At 41.7% G+C, this 24,064-nt stretch overlaps 1 protein-coding gene across 2 annotated transcripts in view; it reads right to left on the reverse strand.

Annotated features, from left to right (window-relative positions):
- Positions 1 to 24,064, reverse strand: part of LOC120523266 (USP6 N-terminal-like protein) — a 273,973-nt gene that overhangs the window by 21,622 nt on the left and 228,287 nt on the right. For both annotated transcript variants that reach the window (XM_039744440.1, XM_039744448.1), the window contains 6 exons: positions 15,029 to 15,077; positions 14,631 to 14,751; positions 12,436 to 12,530; positions 8,588 to 8,653; positions 5,464 to 5,563; positions 2,779 to 2,931 (listed from right to left, as the gene is read on the reverse strand). In XM_039744440.1, the coding sequence (XP_039600374.1) occupies positions 2,779 to 2,931; positions 5,464 to 5,563; positions 8,588 to 8,653; positions 12,436 to 12,530; positions 14,631 to 14,751; positions 15,029 to 15,077 (584 nt within the window). The remainder of the gene's footprint in view (positions 1 to 2,778; positions 2,932 to 5,463; positions 5,564 to 8,587; positions 8,654 to 12,435; positions 12,531 to 14,630; positions 14,752 to 15,028; positions 15,078 to 24,064) is intronic.

The raw sequence follows: 24,064 nt of genomic DNA on the forward strand, positions 1-24,064 counted from the left end.
TAGTATATTTATCAAGACAGACAATGGAAGGCAAAAGAAAATCCCCTTGACAAGTCAAATCCTTCAGAAATTACATCTGAACTCTAAATACACAGCTGAGCAACTGAATATCGAAAAGATGTTTTTTTCGAAAGTGAAACCTTAGTAGATAGATAGAGTCGCATAGTGTGGGGTCTCCTCAGTCTGTCAGTGGAGCAGGACGGTGACAGCAGTCTGTCTCTGAAGCTGCTCCTCTGTCTGGAGATGATCCTGTTCAGTGGATGCAGTGGATTCTCCATGATTGGCAGGAGCCTGCTCAGTGCCCGTCGCTCTGGCACGGATGTCAAACTGTCCAGCTCCATGTCTACAATAGAGCCTGCCTTCCTCATCAGTTTGTCCAGGCGTGAGGTGTCCCTCTTCTTTATGCTGCCTCCCCAGCACACCACCGCAGAGAAGAGGGCGCGCCACAACCGTCTGATAGAACATCTGCAGCATCTTATTGCAGATGTTGAAGGACGCCAGTCTTCTAATGAAGTATAGCTGGCTCTGTCCTCTCTTGCACAGAGCATCAGTATTGGCTGTCCAGTCCAATTTGTCATCCAGCTGCACTCCCAGGTATTTATAGGTCTGCACCCTCTGCACAGTCACCTCTGATGATCACGGGGTCCATGAGGGGCCTGGGTCTCCTAAAATCCACCACCAGCTCCTTGGTTTTGCTGGTGTTCAGGTGCAAGTGGTTTGAGTCGCACCATTTAACAAAGTCCTTGATTAGGTTCCTATACTCCTCCTCCTGCCCACTCCTGATGCAGCCCACCATAGCAGTGTCGTCAGTGAACTTTTGCACGTGGGAGGACTCTGAGTTGTATTGGAAGTCTGATGTATGTTGGCTGAACAGGACCGGAGAAAGTACAGTCCCCTGCGGCGCTCCTGTGCTGCTGACCACAATGTCAGACCTGCAGTTCCCGAGACGCACATACTGAGGCCTGTCTGTAAGATAGTCCATGATCCATGCCACCAGGTATGAATCTACTCCCATCTCTGTCAGCTTGTCCCTAAGGAGCAGAGGTTGGATGGTGTTGAAGGCGCTAGAGAAGTCCAGAAACATAATCATACATTGTAGAACCCCGGCAGCTTCTTAAGTAAAATGCAAGAAGTCAAAATTCATAATAGACTATTGAAAGAAGACGTCTGAGTTTTCTACTGTATATGTACAGTATATGGAAAAACGGGATTCTCTGTGGCGACCCGTAATGGGAGCAGCCGAAAGAAAAAGAAGTCATCTCAGTTTTCTTTATTTTACCAGAGTAGTAAAGGGGTTATAGAGAAGCGTATTTTAACTGACTGATTAATTTTCTTAACCTACTTCTTCACATGCAGGGTGTTGGATGGATGCAATTACTGTATCTCAGTAGCACACAACAAACATTTCAAAATGAGACCCATTGAGGCTGCCAGGCCATCCCACTCTCATTGCCATTTGGGCAGATTTTGTCAAAATTCCACCCTAAAAGCAAGTTTTATGTCAACGGGAGGCTACTAGAATTCCCAGATTTGAGCCGGTGGACTCTGACTGTGTACTGCCTAGAGGAATAGTCTGAATATGTTTTTTGAGAGAACCGGGAGAAAATCATAGCCAGGAAAGGAAAGTGGGATGGAAAGGAAAGCAATGTCAATACCAGAAGATCAAAGAGAACCAGACGTCAAATCCAGACACTGCCCAAAATATTCGGTGTCAAAGAGAAAAGCAGGAGTCACAAACAAAGTCAGAAAGTAAACCACTTGTTGTTATCCAAATTTCTGACAGAAAAGAAAGTCCGGTGATGACCTTTACAACATCGCCCATGATGATGTTACCAATCGCACACTCCCAGAAGGGACACGGAAAAATAGCAACAGAGCTCGCTACCTTCTCAAAATGGCCACGACCAATAACAAAACAAAATGGCGTGGAAAATGATGGCAAGGATTTATCATTTTTAAGTTAAGTAGAAAATCACAAAACATAATGCAGAACTGAATTCCTTAGGGTGAAAAACACCCAAAATTTGATGTTTTTTCGATTTTTATCACTAAATAAAAGGGTGGTCAAAATTTTACACAGATTTGCTTCACATCGAGAGGTGGAGTAAAGTAATTCTTCTAGGATGACCCCTGTAATTTTAGACTCGACCAAATCGCTCAAAAGACAGAAGTTTACCAACATGTCGATTCACACGAGACTAGTTTAACTTGGGAGTTATTTATTTAGGTAATAGGCTCTGTAATCTTTACTGAGATGTAAATGTGGAGTTCGTAAAAAGTCCCTGACGCGAGCGGTTCAGATGTGACTAAATTTACAGAGGACCTCCAGTAAGTATTACCTTATCCCACCTTCTGGTGTAAAACTAATCCCATCCAAACAGTGGATATTAGCACCGGAATAACAAACAGCAGACAGAATGCTAACCTCTTTATTGGGGGAAATAAAATTTTTGTAGAATTTTAGCACAAACCTGTTTCAAATAAAATCAATAATATTTCAAAGTAGTGAGAACTGATATGAAATATTTTTTTCTGAGAAAAAATATTATGAGGGATGTTCAACAAGTTTCCGCACTTTTATACTTTCGTTGGAAGATAAGGCATGAGTATTAGTAATTGGGCATTAAAAAGTTGGTACCACGCTGATAAAATTGCACTGCAAAGGAAGGTGACTATGTGGAAAAGTGATGTTATTTGTTTTTGAAATTATTAATAAATAGAGTTAAAAGAAAAAGTGTGGAAACTTTTTGAACATCCCTCGTAGATGTAGCGTGATACCTGGAGGTGGAAGATCTAGTTTCATTTTCCGCAACTCAGACATCGATGTTTGGAGCTGCTCCACCATGGTATCGTCGTTAAGACAGAAGGATCTCGATATCGTCTCTTGAAGGAATTCTCTGAGGTCTTCCAGTGACATCTTCAATAATTGCTCTACATGAAGAAAAACATATCATCACCTGAAGCCATTTTGCTATTCTAGTGGTGTATTTTAATCGATTAATGACTATTAATGACATGATAATAATTGTTACCTTTTCCCTGTTCCTGTCCCCGAGAGGTTTGAAAGTTACATATCCACAAACAAACATAAAATGACAGATTAGGTTCACGAATGAATGCACATCTGCAGGATGTGGGAGGAAAATCTGAGTTTCCAGAGAAAATTCTACATGGGCTATAACAGTTAACTCGTTTTTTACACGTATTTTGGTGTATTTGGATTTCTTTTTTTTTTTGTAATTTCAAACCATTTTGACAAAATTGTAATTTTGTTTCTATCCTGTTTTCGCCTTTCTTTACGTGACATGGTAGGATGCATTCTGCGACTGCGATCATTGCTTCCATGATCTGATGGTATATTATCTCACATTTTGAAATTAAAAACTCTAATAGTGGTAGTTACCTTCTATACCAAGTAGGCCCTAATGTCAGGTTTTGTTTCTAATTATTTTTTAACGCTTTTTCATCCTTTAATTTGATTCTGTACTGCCTCTGCTTGCTGAGATAGTATTTTAAAGAGGAGGCCACGGAAATAAGACGTGGGACACTCTACGCTCTACGTCTTGTGAAGACCAGGCGCTGCTCAACACCTCACGAATACTGTCCATGTGGTGACGCATGGTGGGGTGCAGGGACAGGGAGACTGGTCAGAATGAGGGAAGGACAAATACAGAGAGGTGCTTCAAGAAAACCAGAGTGCACACCACGATTCACCTTTCAGCACCACAATGACCTGAAACACGCAGCCTGGACAATGCTGGAGTGTCTTTGGGACAAGTCTCTTGAGTGTCTGTGAGTGGCCCAACCAAAGCCCAACATGAGTGGAGAGACCTGAAGATGGCAGTTTACAAACGATTCCCATTCAGTTTAAAGGAGCTGGAGGGGATCTACCAGGAAGGTTGGGATAAACTGCCCAAAATCCAGGTAAGCAAAGCATGTAGAGACTTACCTAAGAAGACTTGAAGATGAAACTGCTGCTGAAGGGGCTTCTACGAAGTGTGAATTAAGGGTCTAAGTATTTCTTTGAATGACAGTTTTTGATTTTTAATAAATCTGCAAGCCTTTTCGGAAAACATGTTTTCACTTTGTCATTATTGGTTATCAAGTGAAGGTTGATAGGCAAAAATAATATTAATAATAATAATTTATTTTATAGAACACATTAATAACAACAGTCACAATGCAAATTTAATAAAATATTACAGTACAATAACACCAGAATAAATACAATAATAAAATGAAATTTAAATGTATCAAATTAAATTTATATCAAACAGAATAAGCCATCTTAAAATTCTGGAACTGACCATTCCAATTGAAAATTCCAACTAGGAACTTGGAATTCCAACTTCCCATTTCAAATGGAACGCAGAATTATTAAGAAGTCTGTCAGTTTGCAAAAATGTGATCGTTATCTCGATGTTCAATGTGATCTGACGTGCTTAGTGTGGCTTAGGAAAACGCCAAGTCAGGCACACAATGGTAGAGTAGGAGTCCTAGATGGACGCTTGATCAGATTAGCACCATTAGCCACTGGGTGGACTCATTAACCAGATGACACCTAGTGGAAGAGTCGAGAACTGCACCCTATTCCTATGCTGTTGACTGGTTTTTGGGAATTGTTGGATCCCTCCCCCCACTGCGGGGCTAGGCAGTGGGTTCCTTTAGTGGTCCATTCACTGAGAGACCCCTTGTTGTTTGGAGAAGTCACACTACCAGTGTTGTTTTCTTGGGTTCATTTTGAATTGTCTTTCAGATGTTTGGGTCTTGTTTGCACTGAGCGAACACTTTTTTGCTTTGATTATACCGGCGCTCACCATTAACTGTTCCCAGGTTGCCATTGGCTGTCATTTTTAAGAGGGATGGCATCACGGCCATGGAGCTCCTCTGTGCCCTCCCAGCTCCGTGGTGCTCTGCATGCCTCTTTGTCAGGACTCGGCTCTTAAGACGCTCTGTCTTGTGGGAGAGAGTTCTAGAGGCGAGGGGCCGCTCGATTATCTATCTCTAAGCCCCATGGTAGTCAAGCGAGCAGGAGGTAAAATAAGACTGATGGAGGAAGAAGATTTAAGGATATGAAAAGGACTGGAGATGTGAAGAAGATCAGAACGATAAGGAGGTGCCAGATTATGGAGGGTCTTGTAAGTAATAAGGAGAATCTTAAAATCAATGCGATGTTCAATAGAGAGCCAGTGAAGCTGCTGAAGGACTGGAGTAACGTGTTCAGCAGAAAGGCTTCTGGTAATAATATGAGCTGCAGCATTCCGAACCAGTCAAAGTTTGTGAAGGAGTTTGTGAGGAAGACCAGAAAGGATAGAATTACAATGATCAATACGAGATGGAACCAGAGCATGACGAAGAAAAAAATGACAAATGTATCCATTTAAAATGGAATCAACACAATAAAGTGAAGGAGTCTGAAACAATTCTGCATCCTCTGTATGAATTAAGGGATGAATGTCTTACTTTTGTGCAGTTTTAGGATGGTGTAGGCCATTGCTGTCAGAATCCTCTCTCCCTCCAAGATGTAGATGTCCCATAATCGCAACGTTAACGTGAAAGGGGTCTGCTCAGAAAAAGGAAAAAAAAAAAAAAATAAATAAATCAGACATTCACATTATTATAGCTTAAGACTCATCTACTAATACAGTAATTACGAGGGGCAGTGAAAAAGTTTGCGGAATTGTGATATAGCGGGAGAGTGAGAGATCAGATTACGTGCACATTATTGTGGAGGGGAGCGTATCACGTCTGTAGACCAGATACAACAGGTCTGGATTGGTTTCAGCGTGTAATATCATCGCTTTAATTACCGTTTGAGTTAGACGTGTGCATAGCCATTTGGCACAATGTCGCAGTTCAAAAAACGTGCTAACATTAAGTTCATGTGCAAATTGGGGAAATGCAGTCCCGTTAGCGTATCTGAAGCTGATTTAGTCCTCAATTTGCACATGAACTTGACGTTAGCACGTTGTTCGAACTGGGACATTGCGCCGAACTCAAGCGGTAATTAAAATGGCGATACTACATGCAAAACCAATCCAGACCTGTTGTAACTGGTCAACAGGCGTGCTGCACTCCCCTCCACCACAATGTGCGCGTAATATGCTCCCTCAATCTCCCGCTATATCACAATTCCAGGAACTTGTTGACTGCCCCTGGTATACTTTTACTTTCTTGTATACAAACTATAGGGAAAATATTGTAATCGTCCAAAGATTCAAAGTCAAAATTTTGATGAATCTCATTGTTTTAGACCTCCCTGACTTTCTCGTATATATGAAGTATAGGGAAATTATTGTAGTCATCCAAAGATTCAATGTTGAGATTTTGATGAATTTCAACATTTTAGACCTCCCTGAGTCCGAAAATACCATTTTTGGAATTATTTCTGTGTGTCTGTCTCTGTGTGTGTGTGCGTGTGTGTTTGCGTGTGTGTGTAAACACGATAACCTGAGTACACTTTCACTTTGGGTCAACCAAATTTTGCATAAAAGCATTAGGTACAAAGTGTAGATTTCTATCAACTTTTGGGCTGTTTCCGCTAACCAGAAGGGGATCTTTATCTTTTATTCATGCAGCTGCAAAGTCTGATTTATTCAACTTTACTTTTATAATATTTGCTCAATATATTATTAACTTCATTTGATTTGTTGTTGATGGTTCTTTAATGAACATAATCTCTTATATATACAGTATTTCTCTTCTGGTTCGTTCTGCTTCCTCTTCAAACTCGGTCCCGCCCACACGGCATTTCTCGATTCCTATTCGTCCTCTTCCAAACCCTTCCCCACGTTGCCTGCGGCCTCCCATACACCCCCACGCCGCTTTCCTCGATTCCTGTTCCTCCTTTGGATTGCCGCGTTCCCTGCTCCTCTCTCATGACCCCATTGGTGTCACGTCACCGCCCTATATCTAGCCTGACCGCGTGACCTTTCACTTGTGTACGCCTGGGAGTCTTTTCCGTAGCCTGCTACAGGAAGGTACTCTCTCGACCATTGGCATTGGTTTTGCTCCTTGCTATTTTCGTTAAACTGCGACGGTTGTTTCCTAAGCCTTTGCTATAAAATGAACGACAGTATCTTCTTTGTCGACGAGTTTTTGTACAACGTCATCTCTATTTCGGGATCTGGCAACTGCCTGTTCCTATCAGTGTGTTATTTCTTGACACAAACGGTTGACGAAGGCAATGCACCGTTTTCCATTCCTATTCTTACACCGCCGTATGCTATGGCAGGCGTCGGCTATCTAGTATAAAAATATAGTCATTGCCTTGTGGTTTACTCCTCAAATATCCACCCAATATCTGAGTCTAGTTGAGGGGAGACCACTCCCGATTTCTTCTCATAATGAAAGATTTTACTCTTCATTATTCAGATTCCTTTCCTGAATCAGGAGGTGAAGCTCATTCCGGCAGCATCTGCCACAGTGTGGGAAGCAGTCAGTCCATCACAAGGCACATTAGTATTGGATTGTTACTAAATGTTTGACTTGGGTATCGATACCAGCTCTCTTTCTCTTCCTGATTTTTGATATTTCTAAAGTTATATCTTATCTCAAGACCAAGGAGCTGGTGGTGGATTTTAGGAGGCCTAGGCCCCTCATGGACCCTGCGATCATCAGAGATGACTGTGCAGAGGGTGCAGACCTTTAAATATCTGGGAGTGCAGCTGGATGACAAATTGGACTGGACTGCCAATACTGATGCTCTATGTAAGAAAGGTCAAAGCAGACTATACTTTCTGAGAAGGTTGGCATCCTTCAACATCTGCAGTAAGATGCTGCAGATGTTCTACCAGACGGTTGTGGCGAGTGCCCTCTTCTACGCGGTGGTGTGCTGGGGTGGCAGCATAAAGATGAAAGACGCCTCACGCCTGGACAAACTTGTTAAGAAGGCAGGCTCCATTGTAGGATTAAAGTTGGACAGTTTAACATCTGTGGCAGAGCGACGGGCATTAAGCAAACTCCTGTCAATCATGAAGAATCCACTGCATCCACTTAACAGTGTCATCTCCAGACAGAGGAGTAGCTTCAGTGACAGACTTTTGTCACCGTCCTGCTCCACTGACAGACTGAGGAGATCGTTCCTCCCTCACACTAAGCGACTCTTCAATTCCACCCGGGGGAGTAAATACGAACATTAATTTTATTTTAATTCTTTTCATTTTTATTACTATTTAATTTAATATTGTTTTTTGTATCAGTATACTGCTGCTGGATTATGTGAATTTCCCCTTGGGATTAATAAAGTATCTATCTATCTATCTATCTATCTATCTATCTATCTATCTATCATATAGTGCCTTTCATATCTATCTATCTATCTATCATATAGTGCCTTTCATATCTATCTATCTATCTATCTATCTACTTTTATATTCTTTTTGAAAGGCACAGGAATTGGAGGTGAGTAACTCAGCATTTCATTACATATTGTGCTGTTTGTATAATCTACAGGTGACAAACACAATTTGTTTTCAAAGAAGCTCAGTGGACACCAGGCAGGCTTGCCGGACTGAACGGTAGCCCTTTAGTTTTAGATATAAATGATGTCGATTTCCACAAAACAAGAGTACAACGGCAGACTCACTCGATCAATGAAACACTGCAGGAACCACTTAGTGGTATAAATTCCTGTCGTCATCTGTTCCTTCTCCTAAATAAAACAAAAAAGCAGCATTAGTACAAAGAAAAGCCACCATCATGGTGGAAACATTTGCAATGAAATTGAACAATTAGAAGCAAAGACACGAGGGAGGGCAACAATGAAAGGATCGAGTGCTGTCCCACCAGATCTGAATCGTCTAACCAGAATGAGCTTCCCTTTGGAAACATTACACTTTGCGTGTATTCCATCCATCCATCCATCCATCATCCAACCCTATATCCTATATCCTAACACAGGGTCATGGGGGTCTCCTGGAGCCAATCCCAGCCAACATAGGGCGCAAGGCAGGAATAAACCCCGGGCACACCCACACACCAAGCACACACTGGGGACAATGTAGGATCGCCGATGCACCTAAACTGGATGTCTTTGGACTGTGGGAGGAAACCCACACAGACACAGGGAGAACATGCAAAATCCAGTTTTGGTTTTTTATTTCATTTTTTAGTTTTGTTCTATGAGCTGTAAGACTGGATGATCTGCACAGTGCACAGTAATAAACCCGTGATGCTTTTCAGGAGCGTCTCCCAGAAGACACAACTGGGTCACCTTAAAGGCACCAGACACTGACTACAGCTGGCAACTCCCATTGTGAGAAGAAACTTTTTGACAAACACAAATCTGCCTTTGCTTTTGAAATCTCATTTCTTTGGGAGAGACTGCGTGTGCACCGCCAAAAAGCACCATCTGTTTCACTTCTGACAAAGGCGCTGCGCTGCGTTTTGCCCCACTGCAGTGAGTGTTCACGTTTTCATTTGAATCAGTAATCCCTGAACTGGATTAAGCAGGTTTGATAACGGAGGGACAGATTTTAACACTTAAAATGCTCGTTTTTAGACTGACATCAGCTACAAATGACAAATCTATGCATATATCCATTTCAGATGACAAGAAACCAGAGCCAACATTGCCACATCTAAGCGCAGGAAAAAAAAGATGGATTGAGGCGTAATTCAGCCAGGGTTCCTCTCCCTGGCTGGGGTTCAAATCCCTGCTTTATGTCTTCTTTGCTCATTTCTAATTCTTCTGAATTCTTCTTTTGCATTTGAATTGTTCTTGGTATTTGACTGTGTCTGTACGCCTGGTTTATATTCCTAGTGCCTTGTGGGTGGTTCCCCAAGAGGTGGGACCACCTGCTCATCACTGCAAAGGATGGGCATTCAACCCACAATCCCTTGCTGTTTATTTAAAAGCACTTGGGAGATGGGGAGTGTATTGCCAAATTTCCACCAAAGAAAAAGACCTATCTGTTATATAGTGCCTGTCATATCAATCTATCTTGAAATTGACTTTTTAATAATAAATATGATTTTCACTAATTGATTACACTGTATATTGATTATATTGAATGTTTTCTGTCCTTATTAACTCTTAGCTTTTGTCTTTAGCACTCTTAAGTAGCATTTTAATTAAAGCCTCTTGATCTGTGACTCAGTCCCGGTGCTTCTTCTCTGCAAGGACAAGTATGGATAAGAATGCAGTGTAGCAGAATCCCGACTCCAAGGGTCTTGTTTATGAGTTACTAGTAAGGACATGGGATGTGAAACTAATCTCACACTTCTGTCTTTTACAAGCATTACATGTACTGAGTGGCTTCACACACGTCAATAAAGGCGCTCTTCTCATCCTGGACTGGCTTTGTGATTTATCTAAAACAGTATCTACAGTAATCCCTCCTCGATCGCGGGGGTTGCGTTCCATCTACAAGCCAGCAGCTGATCGAGCAAAGAGGAGGTAAAAAGAAAGGAATTTGTTTCCCATTGTATCACCGTTTAAGAGGGGTTTCAGAGGAACGACCGTGTCTCCTTGGGGTGCGTTCAGCCACCCTCTTCACACCAGTGTGTAGTGCTTTGGGTCTGGAGAGGTTGGCAAGCAAAGTGAGCAGGAGACAAAGCCCCCTAGTTAAAAAAAAAAAACAAAAATTAAAGTGCTAAAGGAATTGCGGGCGAGAGAAAGGAACGCAGCTCAGCATGGCACCCTGCAAACACTGATGGACCCAAGCAGGATTTGAAGGTTGAGGTTGACTGTGCCTGTTGGGTTCCATCGGAGGTAAGCAGAGTAAACGTCAGATTTTAGACAAGAGATGCGTGGCTCAGTTGATATTAAAGGAAGGATTCTACCTTGGAATTTACCCTCGTTTTAAAGGGCTGTTCATATTTTACTGGATTTGAACCTCAGCACTGATCACCTTGATTTTATAAATTACTTACTTATGGAGGCTCTGTACTTTGGACACTTCATTGTTTGGTTTTATTAAAAGCACAAAGCATTTGCACCTACCTCACACTGGCTCTGTGTGTGTCCTCACTTGCCTGGCTCATTCTCAGTTTCGTTATCGATGGCCCCGGGTTCAAGCCAACCCAGGTGGTCACACAAACCCCACACCCTGGACGTGTCTGTCTGGAGTTTGCATGTCCTCCCGATGTCTGCATGAAGCCTGTTCTGCTGCATTGATTTTTTCAGCCTCAATACGTTTGGTTAATGGCCCATTCCAATTTTTTTTGCCCTGTGATTGGCTACTGAGCCCTGGCCGCCCTCAATCCTGAATTTGAGTAGGTGGGTTCTGAGAGGGTTCTATTATTCTAGCAATTTGGCTTTAATATTAATAAATCTACATGAACCTAACACCTAATGTTGTTGTTACATTTTGTCACAAAAGTCGAGAGCTACCAACAAAAACACAAAATATTCATCTATTAGATAAAGCAGCAAAATAATTTGTGCACGCAGCATATACGAGGGACATTCAAAAAGTTTCTGCACTTGTATATTTTCGTTGGAAACGGTGAAGGCGGGAGGGAGGAGGAGTCATTGGGCGTGTCTGAGAGGGTCATGTGACTCGCTCTGTCTGGCAAGCCGGTTGCCCTTGCAGTTTAGTATCAGAGTTGTCACCCCGTGGTGAAGATGGCTGCACCAAAGAGGAACGGTGTTCTGTCAGACGCTTTTTGTGAGCAGAAGGTGTGTCAGGAACACAAATTCATCTCCGCAAGTGTGCTCAGTATGGGGATAAAGTTCTCCCTCTTGTAGAGTCCTCTACGAGTGGATTGAAAAGTTTGAAAATGGCCGTACTATTGTGACGGATGCAGAGCGCTCTGGACGTCCAGCTACAGCCACGACCAAGAGGAATGATGTGAAAGCAACGGTGCACGAGTGGCTACACCCTCATCCAAAAACATTCTTTGCTGATGGCGTTAAAAAGTTGGCACGACGCTGAGAAAACTGCAGTGCAAAAGGAAGGTGACTGTGTAGAAAAGTGTGGAAACTTTTCGAACGTCCCTTGCATAATAAATCAGAGCCTATTAACAAAACAACTGGCAAACTGGGGTCTTTACTCTAACAAGCCCCCTGATACAGTGATACCCCCCCAAGCTCTGTCCTAGACACATACATAAATCCTCAGGGACTGTACAGGTCCAGTGCTTTCCCTAGTCTGCTGGGCACTGCGTGGCACAAACTGTTGTAGGCATGGAAAGTCAAAGCACCTTTTAAATGTAAAGCTTGGAGTAAAAATATGCCAAGCTCAGCCACACTCTCAGGAGAAATGAGTGATGGCACTTTTTGTGTTTTGTTTTCGCTTACATTCAGTCTTTTATTTTTACCACATCAGAGTGGAAATAAAAAAAAAATCCATCAACACAGAAGGTGGCTAATGGAAGACGAGCAGAACCACATGCTGGCACAGGAGCTAAAAGTGTGACTGCGCAAAAGAGCACGAGAATGAATGGGGGCACAGAAAACAGGAGGAGCGTTCAATTGAAAGAAAACGTTACCATGTGCTTCTTTAGCTTGGGGATCAGCTTTGATAATATTTGGTCGTGATGTGCTTGAAACCTCTGGAGTTTTGGAAATCCGGGAATAAAGAATCCTGTAGGGAGGCCGGGAACAGGAAAAGAGAGAAAGAAAGAAAAAAAATTAAAAATAAGTGATTTGTATCAGAGATTAAAGGCAAATGAGCTGCAGGGCAAATGCAGTCACTCTGGAATCTGCTTACAGGATCTCACATTTACTGACATCTGTATCCAAGAGATTAAAACACACACGTTGGAAACCAATTAATGATAAATGCTAATTTAAACACAAGTGAGGAGCACTCTGCGTCTGAGGAGACAGAAGGCCTCATGCTAGGCGCTGCCAGGCGATCAGTATGGAAATCTGATTCACACTTAGTGTTTTTAATTTACTTACAGGGAACACATTACAGATGCTAACATATGCAATCTGCCATACTGAGAAAATTCAAATATTCTACTGCAAAGTTACAACAGCATTTTAAACGTGGCTATGAATTGAGCAAGGATATCATTTGGTTCAATCGGCCCATCAATATGGAGGACAAAGCTTAAAACAGAGAATATAAAGATCAACGCGTAGAGAATAGACCAGCCACTGAAAGATAGATAGATAGATAGACAGATATGAAATGCACTATATGATAGATAGATAGATGGATGAAAGGCACTATATAATTGATAGACTGATAAAAATGAAAAGCACTATATCATAGATAGATATGAACAGGACTATATGATAGATAGATGGATGAAAGGCACTATATGAAAGGTTCTATATAATAAATAGATAGATAGATATGAAAGGCACTATATGATAGATAAATAGTTGGATGAAAGGCACTATATAATAGATAGATAGATAGATAGATGGATAGATAGATAGATAGATAATGAAAGGCACTATATAATAGATAAATAGTTGGATGAAAGGCACTATATAATAGATAGATAGATAGATAGATAGATAGAGATAGAAATGAAAGGCACTATAAAACAGACAGATAGATAGATAGATAGATAGATAGATAGATAGATAGATAGATACGAAAGGCACTATATAATAGATAGATATGAAAGGCACTATATAATAAATAGATAGACAAAACAGATAGATAAGGAAGACACTATATAATAGATAGACAGATAGATAGATAGTTTACCCGTCACCCTCTCTCTCTTTTGGCGTTGACATCACTCACTTTGACTTCAAACATGGAGACTGCAGTGAGTGTTCTGCTCTTGCCACGGTGGCCCTATCATCCTAATCAGGGTCTCTGATGGGGTAGATGAGACCACTTGTCTTGGTCCCTGGGCTGCTGGGAGGCTCCAGAGGGTCTGTGGACACATTTGTTGTTTTTGCAGTGGCACCAACAGTCATGACTGGTGGGATTCTTTCCTAATCAGGTCCAATCAACTGAACTGACTGCAAGTGGACTCCAATGAAGGTGTAGAAACATCTCAGTGATGGTCAGTAGAATGGGGTGCACCTGAGCCAAAGCTCAAGCGTCACAGCAGAGGGTCAGAACACTTGTGTTAATGTGACTTTTGAAGAAGTCTCTACACTCCTGTTCCCATTTTGTTATTCTGGGGTACTGAGTGTTGCTCGATGAGGAGGAAATGAATTTAAATGTTTTTAACACAAAGGCTGCAACGTAACGAAATGCAAAAACAGTGAAGAGGACTGAACACTTTCTGAAGGGTCCTGTCACTGTCTTCAAACTTCTCAGTACTCCGTAAATGCCACATTTGATGGTGGAGTCGTGGCTTTGTGGCTACGGACCTGCGCTGGTGTTTGGTTCAAATCTCATTACTGTGGTGGTCCCTAGACCGAGGCCCTTAACTTAAAAAGTGCTCCAGGGTGTTTTACAATGGCTAACCTTGTGCACTGATCTCTAAATTAATTTTCAGGACGTGAAATGATAATTTCCCCTCGGAGATTAACAAAGTATATCAAAAATTAAAATTTGAATAGTAATTTCAATAACATAATGCGGCAGAGTGCGCATCCTCCTAAGGTGTTAAAAAGTTTAATTACAGATTTCATTTATTTTATCCTTTCTTTCAGTGATTCCATTTTACAGTCCAAGGAAAGCCCTTTGAGCTGCACTGTAATAAATGTATATTGCTATATCAATAACGTTATGATGATTATTAAAGACGGTTGCAGTCCTCACCATGCATTGCATGCTTCTGGTTGGTGAGAAGCTGGGAGAGTGCCCAGAAAGCATCTTCTTCATTTAAATACATAAGTAATATGGCTGCTATCTGGCTCATTCCTTGGCAGTAGCTCACCTCCTGCAAGAGAATACACATCAACAGCTCAAAACATTCACTGACATGGCCAGAAGATGGCACAAGAGAAAAGGCACAGCAGGCACAGGTGCCAAGCGGCTCTTATATTCTGGAAGGGCATTTCACAAGAGGTACAAATGAGGCAAAGCTGTTTTGCAATTAAAAAATAAAAACAGCCTACAGAACATTTATCATTAAATAAAAAAATGTGTGCTGCTATATTTACATGTCACCCCCCTCACCCCTCAGCTCTGTGTCACTTCGTCGATTTGATACTCACAGTGTTATAAACAGAATACGCTGCCAGAACGTGGAACAGAGCCTGCTGCCTGCGGAGAGAAAAGTCTGGTTACAATATGCTTTGCTTCATTTCTTCCAAACTAATGAGAGCAAACCCGAAGCAGGGAAAACAAAACGCCAGCTATTATTTAATATAGCGCCTTTCAGCAGTACAACCGCCAAGAACTTACAAGGAGAAAATGTTCACTTTTTACAGTTAGAGCAGTGTTTCCCAAACTCGTTCCTCGGGACCCCCTGTAGCTGCAGGTTTTTGTTTCAATCAGCTTCTGTTTTTAATTGGACTCCTGGGCTAATTAACTGATGTGTTATTTCCCAAGTTCTGTGTTTTGGAAACAATATAGAAATTAGAAAACTAAGTTTGGTTTTATATATACTGTATATATATATATATATATATATACTGTATATATATATATAGATATATATAGACATATTAAAAAGTTTGGGAACCCCTCTCAGCCTGCTTAATAATTGACTCGACTTTCAACATAAAAGATAACAGTGGTATGTCTTTCATTTCCTAGGAACATCTGAGTACTGCGGTGTTTTCCGAACAAAGATTTTTAGTGAAGCAGTATTTAGTTATGAAATTAAATCAAATGTGAAAAACCGGCTGTGCACAAATGTGGGTCCCCTTGCCATTTTGCAGATTTGAATGCCTGTCACTGCTCAATGCTGATTACTGGCAACACCAAATTGGTTGGATGAGCTTGTTAAGCCTTGAACTTCATAGACAGGAGTGTCCAGTCATGAGTGATAAAAGGTATTTAAGGAGGTCAGTTTCAAGTTGTGCTTCACTTTGGCTCTCCGCTGAAGAGTGACAGACAGCATGGGATCCTCAAAGCAACTCTCAAAAGATCTGAAAACGAAGATTGTTGAGTCTCCTGGTTTAGGTGAAGGCTACAAAAAGCGATCTCAGAGGTTTAAACTGTCAGTTTCAACTGTAAGGAATGGAATCAGGAAATGGAAGGCCACAGGCACAGTTGCTGTTAAACCAACTCAGGTCTGGCAGGCCAAGAAAAATACAGGAGCGGCATATGAGCAGGATTGTGAGAATGGTGACAGACAACCCACAGATCACCTCCAAAGACCTGCAAGAACATCTCGCTGCAGATGGTGTATCTGTACATCATTCTACAATTCAGTGCAATTTGAACAAAGAACATCTGTATGGCAGGGTGATGAGAAAGAAGCCCTTTCTGCACTCACGTCACAAACAGAGTCGCTTGTTGTCTGTCTTTGTAAGTCATCTTTTTACCATCTCAGGAACATTGCTAAACTTCGTCCAACACTTACCCTGGCAGATAAGGAGAGGCTTGTCCATGCCTTTGTCTCGTCCAGGCTGGATTACTGTAATGCGCTCCTCATTGGGATTCCTGGCAAGAGTATCCAGAGACTCCAATACATTCAGAACAGCGGTGCCAGAATCCTGATGAGGGTGCGAAAGCATAGCCACATCACTCCTATCATGAAAACCCTTCACTGGCTCCCTGTACCACTTAGAATTGAGTACAAGGTTTCCCTCCTTACCCATCAGTGCATCTATGGATCTGCTCCCCTGTATCTACAGGAACTCCTTATCCCTCATAGTTCCTCACGCACCCTCCGCTCTGTGCATACTAACACTCTTCAAGTTCCTAGAACTAAGCTCAGCAGTGTGGGTGATAGGGCCTTTTCTTCGGTGGCTGTGGAATTCCCTCCCTGACTACTTGAGAGCCCCACAGTCGACTGATGCTTTTAAACGAAACTTAAAAATTTATCTTTTTAGAAAGTCATTTTGTTAAATTATTTCTATAGATTATCTTGTTTGTTAATTTATTCTTATTTTGTAGCACTTTGAGATTGTTAAATATAAAGCGCAATATAAATACAATTTATTATTATTATTATTATTATTATTGTTGTATGCCAATGCTCATTTAGACAAGCCAGATTCATTTTGGAACAAAGTGCTTTGGACTGATGAGACAAAAATGGAGTTATTTGGTCAGAACAAAAAGCGCTTTGCATGGCGGAAGAAGAACACCGTAGTCCAAGAAAAACACCGGCTACCTCCTGTCAAATTTGGTGGAGGTCCCATCATGCTGTGGGGCTGTGTGGCCAGTTCAGGGACTGGGGCCCTTGGTAAAGTCGAGGGTCGAATGAATTCAACCCAATATCAACAAATTCTTCAGGATAATGTTCAAACATTGAAGTTAGACAGGGGTTGGATATTCCAACAAGACAATGACCCAAAACACAGTTCGAAATCTACAAAGGCATTCAAGCAGAGGGAGAAGTACAATGTTCTGGAATGGCCGTCACAGTCCACTGACTTGAATATCATTGAAAATCTATGGGATGATTTGAAGCAGGCTGTCCATACTCAGTAGCCATCAAATGGAACTGAACTGGAGAGATTTTGTAATGAAGAATGGTCAGAAATACCTCCATCAGAGTCCAGACACTCATCACAGGCTATAGAAGGCGTCGAGAGGCTCAAAGGAGCAAAAGGAGGCTCAACTAAGTATTGATGTCATATCTCTGTTGGGGTGCCCAGATTTATGCACCTGTCTAATTTTGTTATGATGCATATTTTCCGTTAATCTGATAAACTTAATGTCACTGCTGAAATACTACTGTGTCCATAAGGCATGTCGTATATTAAAAGGAAGTTGCTACTTTGAAAGCTCAGCCAATGATAAGCAAAAATCCAAAGAATTAAGAGGGGTTCCCAACTTTTTCATATGACTGTGTGTGTGTGTATATATATATATATATATATATATATATATATATATATATATATATATATATATATATATATATATATATATATATAAATATGTACCAAGCAGTTATATGGGGATAATATTTTTTTTTTTCTTTTTAACAATATTTTCATTTGGTTTTCATTCTCCTTTTCTAGGTGTTATAATTGTTTAATTAATCTATTGTTTTCTAATTAGTGGGTCTGATGCTAAAGTAGTTGCAGCCTTTGATTATTCTGTGTTGTTTGCCAGCGTGTTTTTAATTGTCATCAATAAGATACAACAAAGGGGAAAAACTTCACAGAGAATGGGCAAAATATAATGAAATCAACAAAAGGGAGTTAAGCATTTAAATCTCTAGCAAAAGCAGAAATATTTGTAAATGTCTTATAAATGTAAAACTCGTGCTACTGTGCTTTTCTGAATGTCGAATAAGAGAAAACAAATACCAGGTAATTAAATGACATCAGCGCTTTCAGGTGTTGTCACTGATTCAGAATCTGGTGGGAACAAAAACCTGCAGCCACAGTGGCCCCAAAGGACCAAGGTTGGGAAAAACGCTGGCTATGTGAGCTTCTCAGGGTCACCATGTAAGAGGTGGGCGCCGATTCTGCATGACTTGAGCGACTTCACAGGCAACTGAATGAGCTGAGCATTTAGTCAAAAACTGGGGTTCTCGGTCTCGGTCTTGGGGACCCCCTGTGTGTGGCTGCAGGGTTTTGTTCTAACCAACTTCTGTTTTTAATTGGACTCCTGGGCTAATTAAGTGAAGTGTTATTGGCCAGATTCAGTGTCATTTGAAACAATATAGAAATTAGACAACTAAGTTTGGTGTAAAATAAATAAATAAACAAACAAATAAAGTAATACTGTATATGGCAATGATGTTTTTTTTCTTTGTAACAATATTTTCATCCTGACTTTTATTCTGTTTGCTGGCGGGTGCCCCTTCTAATGTTATATCACAGCTCCAGTTGGTTCAACACTCTGCTGCAGGAGTCCTTACTCGAACCAGCAGCAGCAAGCACAGCACATCCATCCTGCTTCGCCTTCACTGGCTCCCTGTGTCTTACAGGATTGAATATAACATTCTACTAAAACCTACAAAGCTTTAAATGGCCTCACACCGCACTACATCAGTGACCTTCTCCATCACTCTGCTCGTGTTCGCCTACTCAGGTCCTCTTATTCTGGTAATCTTGTTGTGCCTCACACTAACCTGCACTCTATGGGTGACAGCAGGGCCTTCAGCTCCATAGCACCCAGACTTTGGAAAGATATCCCGAAATTAATGAGATCAGCTGACTCCATTCATTCAGTTAAAAAACAGCTTAAAACTCATCTATTTAGGAAGGCTTTTAACTTAACTTAACATTCTGTCCTTTCTTTCAGTTTACGTCTCTGTCCAGGTGCTCAGGATAATTTGTGTGCCTGTTATATCACAAATGAGTTTATTGGTTAGGCTTTCCTTTTAGTATTGAATTTACTATTTTACTCTGGTTTACTGTCCTTTATTCTATTTAATGCGGTTATCTGTTTCATTGTTCTATTCAGGAAAACATTTGTATCCAGTGTTACGTATACCCTGTTGGTTTTACTAAGACTCTGTGAAGCACCTTGAGCATGGGAAAGACACTATATCAATAAAATGTATTATTATTATTAATCCATTATTTACTAATCAGTGGGTCTGACGCTAAAGTAGTTGCAGCCTTTCACAATTCAGTGTTGTTTGCCTGGCTGTCTGCTCTACTCGATTTTAATTATCATTATTAAGATACAATGAAAGAAGCAAACTGCACAGAGAAAGGGCAAAATATAACAAAATCAACAAAAGGGAGTGAAGCATTTAAATCTACAATAAAAATAGAAATATTTCGAAATTTCCTATAAATGTAAAAATCATGCTGCTGTGCTTTTCTGAATGTAGAATAAGAGAAGAGGAAAAAAAATACCAGCTAATGAAATGAGATCAGTGTGATCAGGTGTTGTCACTGATCAGGAATCTGCTTGGAACACAAACCTGCAGACATAGTGGACCCCCAGGACTGAGTTTGCGAACCACTGGTCTAAGACAGGGGTGTCCAACTCTGCTCCTGGTGGGCCACTGGATTTTATTCTAACCCTTTTCTTTCATAATCACTGACTAGTTTTCACTGTGTGGACAATGGACAGCCGTTCATCCCGGCCAATACCCCCACGCCGCTAGATGGAGCTCTTCCGGCAGCATGGAGGTGCCCCGAATTCCAGCAGGGCATCATGGATATTGGAGTTTTCCTTCACAGCCCTGCTGGATACCATGGGGGCCACAAGGTGACGCTGCAGGGAGGCTCAAAGACTTATACTTGCCCTATAACCCGGAATCAATCAATCAATCAACATTTATTTATATAGCACATATTCATACAAAAAAATGTAGCTCAAAGTGCTTTACAAAATGAATAGAAAAATAGAAGACACAATAAAAAATAAACATAAGTCAACATTAATTAACATAGAATAAGTAAGGTCCATAATAATAGAATAGAATAAGTACATACTAGTCACATGGACAGAGGAAATGACATACTTCCGGGATGAAAAAGAAGAGTTTTGATCTGACCCGGAAGTGCTAGGAAATCACATGGACCGAGGGTTCAGAAGCACTTCTGGGTCATGGACTATAAAGGACTCTGGGAAATCCCAGACAGGTGAGCTGAGCTGGGTGGAAGGGTGGCGATGCGTCTGGGAGTAGGAGGATTGTATTGTGATTGATTATTGATTGGTATTGGAGTATTGTGGAGTGGAGGTGCTTTGTGCACTTTATTATTATAATAAATATTCATCTTTGGACTTTTATCTGGTGACTGACATCAGATCTGAGGGTTCAAGGGGACGACAAAGCCCTAATCTGTCACAACTGCTAATTAACTTCTTTTTCCTTTCATTTTAATAGCTCCCCTGTATTTAAGGATTCAGCCCTCTGAACTGATTCCTTTATTCATTAAATGAGAGCCAAACAGCATTGAGACGTGAAACGATCCATCAGATGACCAGCTAAACTGGGATTTCAAACTCAAACCAGTCTCTTAATGAGAAGCCGATTCTTGCTGGTAATTAAACTCGTTATTTATTTCCACAGCTTGTTGCTGCTCTCATTCCGCCACAGCAGACATCTCCAAAATGTAACTTTTTTCTTCTAAGAACATCGTCAAAATGTGGGTGACCTGAGAGATCAGCGTTACCAAGACCTTCACCTTTCTTTATTTTCAGATATTGTGTGATGGGCACAGGTGAGCTGGTCATGTGGCGCCTTGTTTTGTATCTCATTATTGTTTGGCTGCTAATTAAGGAAAAGGAGACAACTAAGGGGCCGGAGTCAAGTTAATTAATTAAGGCAAATTAGCAGCAAAAACTGGTCACTGATTAGGAAAAGGGTTAGAATGAAAACCTGCAGCCACTACGACCCTCCAGGACTGGAGTTGGACACCAGTGGTCTAAAACATACAGCCAGGTGAAAAAAGTAAGTACACACCATGAAATGTCTGTGCGTTTTTAACATATGTGGACATATCTTCATTTAAAAAGTATCTTTAGATAAGGTCATGTCATTGTAAAAAAAAAAAAAAAATTGACTTTGCAATAATTTATTCAAATACAAATTAAGAGAGTGACCTGCAGGGGGCACCACATGGCCCCAACACACAAACCTTCAAACCCAGTACACCAAGACGATTCTCAGGTTCAGTAAAGTGACTTTTATTTTCATAATTCCTTTACAAATTTCTTTCATGCCTAATACAGTATGCTGTAATTCTCTTCTTTCTCTCTCTCTTCATCTTCTTTTCCTTCCACTCCTCCAGGTGAGCTTCATCCTTCACCTCCTGACTCCCTGAGGTGAGGCATCGGACCCCTTTTATACCAGACTCAGATGTACTTCAGGTGTTACCACACTACACGTTGGGAGGGCCTGTCCCTGTAGCCCCCCCTTGGTGGCACCCAGCAGGGTTATGTAACAGGACTGCATTTCCCGGCCTGTCCCTGTAGGTATCCATACAGGCAATGCAGCTCAGTGAGACTGCAATCTAGTTGTACTGGTGAAGCAAACTGGCCTTCCAGCCAGGTAAGGTGCCTCACAACCATCCAGACCTGAATGCCAGTCCACACGTGGCATCCAGGACAACAGATATGCCATTTTCATCTGTGGGGAAAAGTCATCCCCACCCTTGTCTCTAACACCTGATTTCACCCATCAGGTCATCATTTCTTCTAACTAACTGTCTAACAGTCTCTGACACTGACTGGGAGAAGGCCTGCCCCACTCCACCATGGAGAATTCTTTCATCTGTGTGATGTTTGAGGGGTGTCTGGCATGCACAGCCTATTTCCAATCCCACCCAAATCATAGACTTCATGGAGTGGACTTCTACATTGGAGAGGATGCTGTGAAAGTCAGCAGCTTTTAATTTCTCAGAGTGACCATCATTGATGAGTTGGACTGAAATGGACACCACATATCTCAGCTACCATCAAGATGGCTTACCAACATCTTTACTTCCTCAAGCGTCTGGGGAAAGCCGATGTGTCTCTCCATCTATGCTCACCAGCTTCTACAAGTGGAGTTATCATCATTGGCTGCATAACATCCTGCTATGGTGTCTGCTTGGCCCAGGGAAATACTGCACTACAAAGGGTGCTGAAATTGCCACAGGATATTACAGGTGCACAGCTGCCTTCTGTCCAGGAACCTACCACACACAATACTCGCTACCTTAGTAAGGCAACCAGGATAATTAAAGACCCCCGGCATCCTGCACAGTCGCTTTTCTCACTTCTTCCATCTTGGAAACAGCTGAGGAATACACAGCTCACGACCTTTGCCACCCATACTAGCAGATTCAGGGACAGTTTCTGCCTGCAGGTCACAAGGTTACTGAACTAAAGAGGGTTTTAATAAATATTGTACCATAAAAGCACTGAGTATGTACAAATGTTTAAATATAAATACTGTCACCTCATCTCATCTCATCCTGGTGTCAGTCTCGGTGGCAGCAGGACAAGCAGGCCAACCCAGACTTCCCTGTCTCTGGTTACAGCCAGACGACACATTTAATCCCTCCAGCGTATCCTAGGTCAGCCGCAGGGTCTTCACCCAGTGAGTAGTTCCAAGGGGAGCCACTCAGGGGGCCCAAACCACTTCAACTTGTTCCTCTGGATCTAAAGGAGCAGTTACTCTACTCTGAGGCTCTTTCAAATCGTTGAGCTTCTCGGCTTATCATGGAGTGTTAATCCCAGTGGAAGCCCTGTGAAGGAACCTCATTTATGCCACTTGTACAGGGTGAGCCAAAGTGAAGTACCACATTTGTCAAGGTCATTGCGCGAGGTAGAGGTGGCCGAGTTATCCTTTGATAGGCAATCCCTTCTTGTTTTCAATTGGCAACAGTGGTCCGGTGTGCACTGTGCTTTCACTGTTGAACCATTCCTCAAAAACAACAAAACCATCATCACTACACAACGCACCTTTCAAATTCACTTCAGCATTAATCCTAACGGCGACGTCCCAAATCGGAAAACAATACTTCAGTGGATGGCTAAATTTAGACAGACGGGTACAACATTGAACAGTAAATGTCCAGGATGAAAACATCCAAGCTATAAGGGCATCTATTTTGCAGTCTCCTAGATGTTCAGCACACTTCTGCATTACGCATTTCCAACATGTCTTTGATTTTGCATGAGGGCCTTAATTTCCATCCATGCAAAATGATGGCAGTGCAGGAACTCACTGACAGATACTGGGAGAGCCGTAGAGAGTTGTGAGCGAACATTCAGCAAACCGTTCATTGAGATGCCATCGTCATGTGCAGCGACGAGGCACATTTACATTTGAATGGTTGTGTAAATAAACAAAACTTTCGCTACTGGGCTGAAACCAACCCTGGTGAACTTCATCAGAGACCCCTGCACAGTGAGCACACGTGTTACAGTTTGATGTGCCATTGCAGAATTTAACATTGCAAGCCCTTACTTTTTTGAGGAGTGGGGAGCAACGGTCACCGTCACTTCAGAACATTACATTGAAATGCTAGAGAACTTTTTGCGGCCCCAAATGGAAAAAAAAAATGGATGTGGTGGATGCCTGGTTTCAACAGGATGTAGCAACAACTCATACGGTGCAGAGATCCATGCAAGTTTTGCAGGAGATGTTTCCAGAGAAGCTGATCTCCCTGTCCGGCGATGTCGGGTGGTCTTCACGTTCGCCTGAACTCACTCCATGCGATTTCTAT

Source organism: Polypterus senegalus, chromosome 1, assembly GCF_016835505.1.
Source record: "Polypterus senegalus isolate Bchr_013 chromosome 1, ASM1683550v1, whole genome shotgun sequence".
Lineage (NCBI taxonomy): Eukaryota > Metazoa > Chordata > Cladistia > Polypteriformes > Polypteridae > Polypterus > Polypterus senegalus.